General features: G+C 36.8%; 1 protein-coding gene across 1 annotated transcript; it reads left to right on the top strand.

Annotated features, from left to right (window-relative positions):
- The first annotated feature begins 405 nt into the window (after positions 1-405).
- Positions 406-12,033, top strand: LOC121996405 (ERAD-associated E3 ubiquitin-protein ligase component HRD3-like). Its single transcript, XM_042550369.1, has 7 exons — positions 406-1,067; positions 1,151-1,642; positions 2,754-2,969; positions 4,500-4,823; positions 11,304-11,546; positions 11,682-11,876; positions 11,988-12,033. The coding sequence occupies exons 1-6, from the start codon at positions 513-515 to the stop codon at positions 11,874-11,876; spliced, it is 2,025 nt and encodes a 674-aa protein (XP_042406303.1). The 5' UTR covers positions 406-512; the 3' UTR covers positions 11,988-12,033.
- Positions 12,034-13,184: the final 1,151 nt, after the last annotated feature.

Genomic DNA, 13,184 nt, shown 5'->3' with positions numbered 1-13,184 from the left:
TTAATTCTAATTTAAAGTGCTGAATTTAATAGGAATTATACTTATTTTTAGATTTTTTTACCTAAAAAATATGAGGGACAATTTTAATAGAAAATATACTCAATTCTAGTTTAAAATGCTGAATTTAATAGGAATTATACTTATTTTTAGATTTTTTTACTTAAAAAAAATTGACGGATAATTAGATAATATATTTATATGAGAAAGTTAAAACAAATAAAATTTAAAATAAAATTTTTTGAATATGGAATTACATGCAAAATAAATAAAATTTTTTGAATATGGAATTACATGTAAAATTAATATTATGATTATTTTTTTTTTCTAAATTACCGTACATAAAACGTCCAGATATTATTAAATTATTAGGGCTGTCTTGAAAATTGTCAATTCAACTCCATTTCAATCGGATTGTCGCACACCTCTTGAAAACGTTTGGTTGGTTCAATTCACGCTTTCACTTTCTTCCTCGTCTTTCACGGCGATCTCGTTCGGAGGCTTCACGTTTGGCGATGCGACGCCGTGCGATCCTCCACATCGCCTTCTTCCTCCTCCTCTCCTTCTGCCTCCTCGCCTCGTCCCGGCGCCCTGTCCTCCTCGTCCTCACCGACGAAGATTTCGCCAACTCTCTTTCCTCCTCTTCCGCCTCCGATGACTCTGATGCCTCCGAAGGCGCCGATGACTGGGATGATCTGGGAGATCCGGATCCATCCTCCGAAGCTAATGATGACTACGACGGCGGCTCGTGGCTGCCCATCATCGACTCCCCCTTCGTCGCCAACTCCTCTTCTGACTCCAGCGAGGCGCTGTACTCCTCCGGCATCCGCCGCATGATCGCCGCCGCCGCCTCCTCTGACCCCTCCGATATGTTGATCGCCGCCTCCGAGATTGAAGCCGCCGCCTCTGCTGGCTTCCCCCACGCTCAGTCCGCTCTCGGCTTCCTGTACGGCACAGGCCTCGTGCGTTCCCAGAGCCGCCCCAAGTCCTTCCTGTATCACCACTTCGCCGCGGAGGGTGGCAACATGCAGTCGAAGATGGTCCTTGCCTACACCTATTTCCGTCAAGATGTAAACCCTTTTTTTTATTCGCTCTCTTTCATTCGCCATTCCTTGAATCTATGATGACGAGAAGTGACCTATTGTGCTTGCAGATGTATGAAAATGCTGTGAAGCTCTATGCAGAACTGGCAGAAGCGGCCGTTGCTTCCTTCCTGATATCAAAGGAACCTCCGGTAATTGAGCCAGTTCGGATTCATAGCGGTACGGAAGAAAACAAGGAGGCGCTGAGGAAGTCACGAGGAGAGGCAGATGAGGGTTTCCAGATCACAGAGTACCAGGCGCTGAAAGGTAATTCAGGCGCTATGTTTCGGATCGGTATTCTGTACTACTATGGTTTAAGGGGAGTACGGAGGGACCATGCTAAGGCACTGCTTTGGTTCTCAAAATCTGCGGAGAAAGGGGATCCGAGAGCGATGGAATTGCTAGGAGAGATGTACGCCAGGGGAGCTGGAATTGAAAAGAACTACACCAAGGCTTTTGAATGCTTTACTCTTGCATCCAGACATAAGTATTATTCGGCTTATAATGGTTTGGGTTACCTCTATGTTAAAGGTTATGGAGTTGCGACAAAGAACTACACTAAGGTGAATCAAACTTGAATTTCTTATAAATCCTTCTCTTCTATGTTTTTTTTTTTTTTCCTATCTTGGGTTTGAACTACACTAAGGCGAATCAAACTTGAATTTCTTATAAATCCTTCTCTTCTATGTTTCTTTTTTTTTTTTCCTATTTTGGGTTTGAAATTCTTCAAACCCAAGAGTTCGACTATTCTGATACCATGATTTGACTTGTTGGAATTGATTTTGTTCGAATCCAGCTACTTATGAGTTGAATTGAAAGTTGCAGAGTTACATTTATTTTGCAACCTGGAAATCATACTGTTGTTCTCATAGAAAGCTTTTGTTACTTTTTAGAATTGACTCTGCCGCCCTTTCCTTGAGGCAGTGTCTTATATAGTCAACACCTGTTCTTAAAGTCCTTTAGGAATACTTACCGACTGAAGCCTTCTAGTTTTGGAATGTAGTATTTGCTGCAGGAGCAGTTCAGCATATGTATGACTTCACTATTCTAAAAGCTAGCAATATAATGCAGAATTCAGAATTCTCATTTTCTACAGAGACAATATTAATGAGAAAGAGAGAGTTCAGCACGATAGGAATCTCTACTCATTTTGATTTTCATGGTATTTACCGTGCAAAAATCAGCAGCCGAAGTTTATAAATGGGGATAGATGAAGGTCAGCAAAGATCGCAGAATTGAATTGTTGTTTCTCTGTGTTAATCCCATTTGTCTTCTTGGTCTTCCTCTACGGAAAGATTTATGTTAGAGCATACATTAAGTGGCAACTTAGTTTCTTCAAATATTGTGCTGAAATTAATCTCTCTTGATACCCTCATAGAATAAGAATAGCAGCTGATAAACTTATTCCGGCAATGGAGAACACTTTGGTTCTTTTTTCTTTTATGAGTTAGTTTTCCATGTTTCTTTACAAGGGTAATATGCTATCAGATTTGAACTGGAAGGGACGACTTGCTCCTGGTCCAATTGTGCCTTCACTATTCTTGGCTGTAGTATGGCTGTGCTTGAATTTATAATTTTATTTTGTTCGCCTGTTTCAAGCTTTCTATTAAAATGTATGATGTCTAAATATTTATTGATTTTAGTAATCATCCATGTTATTAACTTATCATGCAGGCAAGAGAATACTTTGAGAAAGCTGCTGCTAATAAAGAGCCTGGTGGGCATTATAATCTTGGCGTATTGTATCTTAAGGGTATTGGAGTTAAAAGAGATATAGCAGCAGCCCGCAATTTTTTCCTTATGGCAGCTAATGCTGGTCAGCCAAAGGCCCTATACCAACTTGCAAGGTTGTTCCAGAAAGGCATAGGTTTCAAGAAAAATCTTCAAGTGGTATTTCTTCAATATATTGTCTTTCCTAAAGTTGGTTTATGAATCATTATTATTATTATGATGATTTCTTCCAGAGTACAAAAGTTTGGTACTCATAAAATTTTATTTATTATCTTATGCATATTAAATATGAAGGGGAGCTTTGGCACGACGGTAAAGTTGTTGCCATGTGACCAAAAGGTCACGGGTTTGAATCCTGGAAACAACCTCTTGCAAAAAGCAGGGTAAGGCTGCGTACAATGGATCCTTCCCCGGGACCCCGCATGGCGGGAGCTTCGTGCACCGGGCTGCCCTTTTTTTATGCATATTAAATTTCTACAGAGACTAAAGTTGATGTCTCATGAATCACTTGCTTATGAAATGTTTTGTAAAAGTTTCGTGCATTTCCTTGATGAACATTTGGGAAAAATTGCTGGTGATTAATTCTTCTATAGATTCATACTAAATCGAGTTTTCATGGTGATGTTGCATGCAAGAATGGCAAGATCGAGATTCTACCTAGGAACACTAAGAGTTTCATAGTTTTGGATTATGATCATAAGATCATATAATTTAGTTTAAATCTTTTAGAACTATATTTGACTTTATGATAATTTATCTTATGCATTAAATATAAATATAAATATAGACATTTAAAACACTATTTTTGTAATATCACTAAGCATAAATAAAACTATCTAGATAGTGAATAATTAATATATGATAGATACAATAGAGTTCTTGATGTCCCCGCATTTATACAACAAGCAACAACTTCTACTAAATAAATGATAGTTATACGATGGATAATAATAACAATAATTAAAAATGATTCTTTAACTGAGCAATTAAAAATAAACATATATAATTGAAATGTATCTCAAATTATGACATGACAAAAAAAATTGGTATATAAATATCAAGCTTTAAAACTAATTAAATTGGCATATGTTTTATCTAGATATCTAGTCATGGTTTTTGAGACTGAGATCCTAAGCAAACATAGGATTGGGTCATAAGTTCCTAAGATCCTAGCCCAATTCAGATTTTAGTTGGGATTTAGATTGTTTAAGTTAGTTTGGATTATAAGATTGTAAGATCCCAAGTTTCTAATTGCAATTTTGACTACCATAGTTTCATGATTTTATGGTTTATTATTCAACCAACAATATCAGGGATTGCAAGTCTAGACATGGTTGTCTATCTTGCTGCATCAATGCATTCAAGTTGATTCTACAACCTCGACTTCATTTTATTTCTATTGCTTGTCTATTATGCTCGTCATTGACTATTTTAATGGAATATCTCTCTTTCCCCCATCATTGGAAATTTACTAGTATTTTTGTTTTATTAAGGTTTAAGAAATAACAATTCATATTGTGACGATGCAACTGCACCAAGATTGAGTTAATCTGAAAATCACGTTCCTTGAGGACAAATATCTGAACTTCCATATGCAGCTTTAATTCCATATGCAGTTTGCATGTATTCTGTATTAAGTGATCCTGGTCTGTGCCGGTGTATCCATAAGATTTTCTTCTCTTTATCTAGGCTACGGAGTTGTACAAAACAGTGGCAGAGAGAGGACCTTGGAGTTCCTTATCAAGATGGGCTCTAGAGTCCTATCTCAAGGGAGATGTGGGAAAGTCACTTCTGTTATATTATAGAATGGCGGAGCTTGGATATGAGGTGGGCCAAAGCAATGCGGCTTGGATACTTGATAAGTATGGAGAACAAAATATTTGCATGGGAGAATCTGACTTTTGCACAGACACAGAAAGACATCTCCGTGCACACACTTTGTGGTGGCAAGCATCAGAGCAGGGTAATGAACATGCCGCTTTGTTGATTGGTGATGCATACTACTATGGCAGGGTAAGTATACTTTAATGAAATTTTGAAGAATATTAAGTTTCTTGACTCTGATATCAATCATCTTTCTTCAAATGCATTGAACATATTGTTTTTGTTGAAGTCACATAGACTCATTCATGCTAAATGCTTTAGACTTACTAGAGATCTCTGCCTATTTATTTCTCTGAAAAGCTACATTCTTGCATGAATTAACTTGCTGCTACTTTGCTTCCATTTTTTAGCTTAATTATAGTTTAGTGATTGTGAGATACTATTTATGAAAATGTATTTTGTTATTGTTGGTTAACTGGACTAAAGTTCAAAATCTCAAGCTGTGCCAAAGTTTCAATCTTTAGTATAGTATCAATGTTTCGATAGTCGATACATGGTGTCAATAATGAATTGGAGTTGAAGAAAGAAGGAGATGAAGCATAAGAATGAGAGATTGTCTTGCAGGGTGAAATGATCGAAACATATCATTTTGGTAAATTATCGAAACTCGATATGATACCACTCAGTATAGACAATGTTATTGAAATAAAGAACCGGAGCACAAAGACAGAAAAGAAAGAATAGAGATACAACTAAAGTGAAGATAATTGCTTCATTATTGATGATTATTATAGCTAACAAGCCTATTTACATATTGCTAAGATAATATATGAAAAATATAATGAGTAATATATTATGATAAATATGGTAATAAGTCAGATAGAAATAATGATAAATATAGTTGTGATTGCAATCCAAACATGGTTAGTCATCGATAATTGAAACCAATTTCGGATTAAGATCCTCGACTGTTATTTTTGTCATCATCACTATCTTTGTCGTCGTCACTCCCGACAAACTCAATTGGGAGATATCGAACGTTGAGTTTGGTTGCCTTCTCCAATTATAGGATCAAGAAAATCTTCTAAAACAGTGACCACCAGTAGAGAAAGAGCAGCAGAAAGCTATAGATTTGCTGCTGCTGAATTTCTGGAAGAGGGCAGTGAACTTGGTGACTTTGGAAGAAGAAGAAGAGTCACAGCAGCAATTCTAGTGGCTGGAATTTGTTGGAGCATCCGTTCCTGGAAATCTGCTGCTGTGTGCTGAGCAAAACTTGGAAAAAAAACTTGCTATTTGGCTGATTAGAAGATGGTTAAAAAGAGACAACACCTGATGGAGGAAAGGCAGCTATAACGCGGCTGCTGTTGTAAAGGAGGAGAGGAGACAGAGAAGGAGAAGGTTTGCTGGCTCTGACATTGCTGGAAGAACAAGAAGAGGGAGAAGGAGAAGAAAGGGTGAGGAAGATAAAGACAGGGAAGACTCTTGTTGTGCTCAAAATTAAGGAGAAGGAAAGAGGTGTTGCTCTTGCTACTGGAAAACGGGAAGAAGAAGAAGAAGAAGAAGAAGAAGTGAAATGTGCTACTGCTATTGATAAGAGAAGTTTTCTGGTTTGATGTTGAAAGAATGGGGAGGAAGTGACAAAAGAAGAATTGTTGCTATGAGGAGGGATTCAAGTTTGCTACTATTGATGAAGGAGCAAATTTCAACTGTGCTTCTTTGGCTTAGATGTAGTGGTTGAATAGCTTCACAATTGATTTGAAGGAAGACAAACGATGTCAAAGGCGTCGAGGATCTTAGAAAGAAGGGAAGAGTGGCAATATGGAGGATTTGAGGAGCTCAATTAAATAGGTAAAAGAAATAGTAGTAGAGAAGAATTAAAAGTAGAAAAAGAAAGAGACGGGAACTGCTGGTCCTATTGCTTGCTGGCAAAAAGAGAAGGAAATTAAATTGTCTATGCTGCCATGAAGAAGAAGGAAATGGAGAATTGCTATTCCTGTTGCTTGTTGGAAAAAGAGGAAGGAGAAGAGGCTTACCACTCATATTGCTAGAAAACAGGAAGAGGAGAGGATTGCTGGAAGCTGGGCTGATTTGGAGTGGAAGAATAAAATGAAACGGGAAGAAATAGGGAAGAGGAAGAGGTGGCTCATGGAAAAAAAAAAAAGAGGAGGCAGTGGGTTGGGCATGATTGTGAACATTGCGACAGATGTCGGTGGACCGGCTCCGGTGACAATGGGGTTAGGGCACTGTGATTGTGGCCTTCATGATATAGGGTTTTGATGATGGAGATGGTTGCAACAAGGAAAGCACAGACAAACTTGTTTGTGCCAACCATGATGAAGGCTCATGGCGAGAGGGAGAAGATAAAGGGGGGGGGGGACTACTCTTGTGGGTGAGAGAAGAAGGGAAGAAAAAAAAATCAATTCGTATTACTCTTGGGAAAAGGAAAACGAAGAAAGAAGAAATTAAGGAGGGGAAGTAAGAGAACGGTGAGGAAGGAGGAGATGATAGAAACTATTTTGATTTTTTAAGTAAGGAAAAAAAACACATAAGAAAGGGAAAAGAGAGGAGAGAAATCCTAAATCTCCCGAAGGAAAAAAAAAATGACAGTGCACTATAGAAAAATAAAGAGAAATAACATTAAAAGAATAGGAAAGAAGATAGAAGAACAAAACTTGATAGAAAAGAGAAGACCTACTAGGATGGAGAAGAGGAAGGTTTGTTGTTGCTTGCTTGCTGAAAAGAAAGAGTGAAGGTTGCAGGGGAGGATGTTGGATTTGCTATTGCTAAAAGAGGAGATCGGCGTGCAAATGGCGGTGGGTCTTCTGTGCTACGTAGGTGGAATAGAAAAGGAGAAAAGAGAGGAAAGAGGAAGGTGGATACCATGTTGAAATACAGAACCTGAGCACATAGACATAGAAAAGAAAGAATAGAGAAACAACTAAAGCGAAGACAATTGCTTATTATTGATGATTGTTATAGCTAACAAGTCTATTTATACATATTGCCAAGATAATATATGAAAAATATAATTATAAATATGGTAATATATTATGATAAATATGGTAATAATAAATATAAAAATAATGATAAATATGACTGTGATTGCAATCCAAACATGGTAAGTTATCAGTAATTGAAACTAATTTCTTATTAATATCCTCGACCACTTTCTTTGTCATCATCACTATCTTTGTCGTCATCAAATGTCTCATTCCTTTGCTTCACTTCCTTCAACCTCTAATCGTCACCAGAAGCATGCATCGGAGCATCGGCATGATACTGGAACAATATCTTTCCCATCAAAAACTAAAACTATGGCACGACACGGCTTGAGATTTTGAACCTTGGTGTCAAGTTTCAGTGATTTACTAGAACAATACATTTTGACCTTTTCATCCAGCACAGTACGAGATTTCAAATCATGAATTAACGTGTCCAATCCAAGTGGAAATATCATATCTATTAATGGTTTCTATTTTAATTTTGAAGGCCTTTCATTCAATTCTACTTATGATTTTAGTCAGCTTTAAAAAGGATTGTATGTTGCTGAGGGTGCTCATTACAATAATTATTATGATGTTTAAGATCACACTTATAACTACTTTACACTATGGCAATAGGTACAAAAAGTTGTGACAAAGTAAATGAAAATGTTAAGTTGAATATGTGGGGTTACTAGAAAAGATAGAATGAAAATAGCGCTATCTAGAATCACTTATCTGTAGTTTCAGTTGATAATAAAATGAGAGAAAATAAGTTGGTAATATCAATATGGTAAAAGATGATCAGTATACTAAATAGATAGACATGGTAAATCAATTATCATTGAAACTATTAGTGGTAGAGGAAACCAATGAAAAATATTGTATTACTAGTGTTATAGATTTGTATGTACATTAATATCGAGAGTACAATTTATATGGCTGACTCAAGTAGTGGGAACTTGATTAATGTCATCATGCACATTAGTGTAAGAGATTGAGCTTCACTGGATGTCCTGTGGGACACGTTGAGCTCATTAGACCTAGAATATTTGATGTCTGATTGATAAGTTATACTTCTAGATCCCTTCTGATTCACCTAACAAGGGGAATACTTCTAGACACTATTGACACTTGAGACACTGACACTGTCGGGCCATAGATTAAAGAAATATAAAAACCCAGTGAATCCTCAGACCATGTTAAGGAGCGGTAAACCTCCATTATTTCACCTATTCATACATCATGAGCTTTGGCATAGTAAGGGAAATGGGCTGATGTGATGTACTATGTCCTGTGGTGTCTCTTTATTTGCTGTAAGGGTAGACCTTAACTGCCTCAAAACCTGTCAAGATTTTCATTTCCAAAAAAAAAAGGGGCCTTTCGAGTTGGCTAATTACCTTTGTCCAAAGAAAATAGGTGATACGATAACTAGTATAAATTAGAGAGTTAGAAGTTGGTTATCTAAGAGTGATATATTGCTGTATCCTCAAGCTGTGAATTCTGGATAATCATCTGCACCTGAAGACCTATTTTGTGGTTCAATTTTGCAGCTGCACCTCAAAAGTTTGTCATGTTAAAAACAACAAACAAATTAACTAAGATTAATCTTTTCAAAAGAAAAGGAACTAACAATTTGCACTTGTGTTTGCTAAAACTGTATAAAATGTGTGAATCTTTGTCAATGCACTGGATCCGTAGTTATATGGTGGTTCAATTGTGACTAGCAACGGCTAGAATTTAACTTGGCCTTAGTAAGCTTGCCATATTCCTTTATGTGCAGTTGGGTCAGTGGATGTTACATCACTCAAGTCATGTTGGACCTCGCTATGAATTTCACTGTTAGAGTGCAAGGGTGCCCCTTCATCGTTAATCTTTTCCTTGCCAATCACATCCACAATGTTGTAGCTTCTCTCCCTTTCACTAGTCAGGTGTTGGATTTTTACTCTTTTCCATGCTGATAGTTAGGTTCAAAGGCTGAGAGTGGGATTAAAAGATTAAAATTGAAGTCATGAAAAAGGGCTATGATTGAACTTGGGACAGATTAACATTTGTCGCTCTACCTAATCTTCTTTTTAGTGTTGGTGTTGCCCCTGATGAAATATAAACTAGGAAAATCTCCAATGTCAGTGCGGCACTCAAATGAAGCAGAAGGTTTAGGCCTCAGCAGCCAACAAAAGAGTGATAGAAACCATCTTATGTAATGAAAACTAGCAAAATATTTTCATATTCTTGTAGACCATACCAGGTAAAGAAGGTTGTCTGCACTTATAGGATTAGCCTAACAACTCCAACTATAAAAAAAAAACATTTTCAGGTAAGTGATTAGAATAGGTAGACGTCAGAAGAATAAACATATTATGCTTTCTGGAAACAAAATGAATCAATAAAAAGACTAGATAAATAGTTGGCATATGTTTCAAATTCAATATATTTAAGGATAATTTGTCAAAGTTAAGAGAATTAGAAATAAAACTATAGTACTAAAGTACACTTTGGGTATGTGATACTAACACATAGGGAGAGCATATGCAGACTACAGAGGTGTAGACTCGAAGTTTGGACGTGAGAAACAAACAAAATGCGTTGTTTTAACTTTGGTTTTTGCTGCACTTTATAAGTATTGATTGCTTTTAAGAAGCCATAATAGTTAACAACAACAACAATCAAGTTTTATCCCACTAGGTGAGTCAACTATATGCATCCTTCTACACCATTAGACTCTATCCTTTACTATATCGTTATCTATATTTGCATAATTTGTATCTTGTTTTATCGTTCCTAATTTAAGAAGCCATAATAGTCAAACGATTATTTCACATGCTAAGACATCAAATACTTTTAAAAAAAATAATGAAATCATCCCTTAAATGCAAAGGTTTTAAGGGGAAAAATTGTTTCAATTACTAAATAGTTATATTTTAAGGATAAGACTGGTTTTGAAGGTTGGGCAAAGAAACTAGAAGTTTGGACGAAGGGATTGATAATATTGATATCATGTGAACTATAATGACAAAAATATTAGTAATGTGGTTGGGTCAGTTCTTGGAGATTCATAGTTTAACATAGAGTTGGTGGTGATGTGAAGTGCACAATTATTGATCTAAACACTAAGTCATGATTTAAACTTGATAGAATTGGAAGAATGAAGTAAATGTGAATAGGATGTAGCTAAAATTGAAGTAAAAAAATATAATTCAATATAGAAAGGTTAAAACATATTAAAAAAATTTATGGAAGATCAAAATTCTGCTACAGCCAGTGACAGTGTCAAAAATATTGTGGTGAAACATCATCTGCTAATTGCAACTTGTATCAAGTTATTGCAACCCCACGGGTCATCCGAGATGGTAAGTGATGGTATGCTTGCCACATGAGGTCACGGGGTTGAACCACAGGATTGTCGGGGCGTAAATCCCCGGACCCTGTGCAACTCATCCCACCACCACTTGCCCTCTCAGCTGCTGTGATTTACCTCCCTCGTGATGACCTGGGGTCGGATGCGGCGGGGACGCTGGGGGCGAGCGATTTCGCCTTTTGCCACTTGTATCAAGTTATTGCAATATAGTTTTGTTCAACATGATCATACATAATTACATACCATTTGACAAGATAGATTCTCAGTTATTGTCGCTGAATGTTCTGACAAGATAGATTCTCGGTTATGTCACTGAATGTTTCTTTGCAGGGAACTGACAGAGATTATGAACGCGCTGCAGAGGCATATATGCATGCTCAGTCCGAGTCAAATGCCCAAGCCATGTTCAACCTAGGGTACATGCACGAGCATGGTCAGGGACTTCCATTAGATCTTCATTTAGCTAAAAGATACTACGATCAGGCAATTGAGGTTGATCCTGCAGCAAAGTTACCAGTTAAGCTGGCACTTGTGAGCTTGTGGATGCGGAAGCACTATGCCGATGGTTTCTTGGTAAGATTCCTTTCTTTCTCATCATAAAAACTAACCAAATGTTGATTTCGCATCAAGCAATGATATAAGGTTTACAGGTTGACTATCGATTTCACTAGTTGCTATGCTCTATGACGAATTATTCTGTTGTTTCAGATTAAGATGATCGATTCATTCCCAGAACTGTATCCAAGGATAGAGGCATGGGTAAATGAGATATTGTTAGATGAAGGGAATGCTACCATATTAACTCTGTTTGCTTGCTTATTGGCCGTTCTTTATCTCCGAGAACGACAGAGGCGCCAAGTCATTGCCCCTCCTGGCCACCCTGATCATAATGTGCCTAACTAGGTAAAGAATGTTATGTTCGTTTTTTTTTGGTTCATTCTGTTCAATTCATATTCAACACATCTACCTTCGAGTGATAGGATGCTGATATGTTAAATTGTGGCCCATTTTAAGGCTCAGGGATTTGTCAAACATTTGTTTCATCTTGCATTTGCTCATACCCTTCACGGGGTCTCTACTCATCAAGAAAATGATGCAGATCAAAATTGGTGAGGCATTTTGGCTCAATAGCAACATTGGCTCACCATACATTTCTCTTGATCCACGATTCCTAGCAGCATAAGCTGCTGGTGTGGCCTCTAGGGACAGGTTTGTTGCGCAGCTTGACTTGTTCAATCAGCTCGATTGGCTAATTTGATTTGACTGGGTCGTTCAGCCCGTTTACCCGATTGGTTTGTTCAATTGGTGTGTCTGACTCACTCACCTTATTTGTTCAGCCCAATCGGCATATCCAATTAGTTTGTTCGAATTTTTAAAGGGGCCTCCTCTATGCCATTTTGCCACAGGACAGTATGTGAAATCGCATGACAATTCTGGAATAAGAGCAAATGCAACTCACGTACCTGATGCTAATTGTCAGGAAGACGACATTGTACTTGACACAATATTCCACAGGATAACTAACAAACTAAAAGTGAACAAGGTCGACAATTCAAATTAGCAGTAGTATAACTGCAATAGCAGTACTTCTGGACGATAATGACATAGGCGTAGCCGCTAGAGAGCTCAACGATCATCACCGTGGCTAACTGCTTGATCCCTTGCTTTCTCTTGTCGGGGAGTTCAGGCCGTTGAAGATCTCAATGGCCGTTTACTCTAAGACTGATGATTAATTAGATTGTGATATAATTGTTATAATGAAATGATGTAGAACCAAATTCAAACCGTCGAACCACCTAATAACTAGGAAAGAAATGGATGAAGTGAAAACAGAAATAATCTCACACAAAGAAAAAACTCACACAAAAAAATAAAATTTAAAATTATTTAATATAAAGATTATTAGAATACATAAATCTAGACTCGTTTCATAACTTCAACTCAACACTAAATATAGGCATAAATATTTTAAATAAAAAATCAAAGAGAGATTAATTATTCTCTATTTATTATGAAATAAAAAAAATATTAATTATCAAATAATAAAAATTAAATATCTAATTTATTGTAGATGTGTTAATCTTGAATGTTTTATAATTTCATTTCATTTATTATAAATGCACTAATCTTAAATATTTTTTTAATTTCATTTATTTTATTATAGATGTGTAAATTTTTAATATTTTTTAAGCTTGAAGACTTTCAATTTCT

Source organism: Zingiber officinale, chromosome 6A, assembly GCF_018446385.1.
Source record: "Zingiber officinale cultivar Zhangliang chromosome 6A, Zo_v1.1, whole genome shotgun sequence".
NCBI lineage: Eukaryota > Viridiplantae > Streptophyta > Magnoliopsida > Zingiberales > Zingiberaceae > Zingiber > Zingiber officinale.
Note: the sequence above shows the minus strand (reverse complement) of the source record. Positions and strands in the feature narration are given on the sequence as shown.

What these genes read in the sequence shown, in the direction of transcription:
- LOC121996405 (XM_042550369.1), top strand. Translation starts at nt 513, where the DNA reads ATGCGACGCCGTGCGATCCTCCACATCGCCTTCTTCCTCCTCCTCTCC. An exon ending in ACACCTATTTCCGTCAAGAT is followed by an intron (nt 1,068 to 1,150) that starts GTAAACCCTTTT and finishes TTGTGCTTGCAG; the next exon opens with ATGTATGAAAATGCTGTGAA. An exon ending in CGACAAAGAACTACACTAAG is followed by an intron (nt 1,643 to 2,753) that starts GTGAATCAAACT and finishes CTTATCATGCAG; the next exon opens with GCAAGAGAATACTTTGAGAA.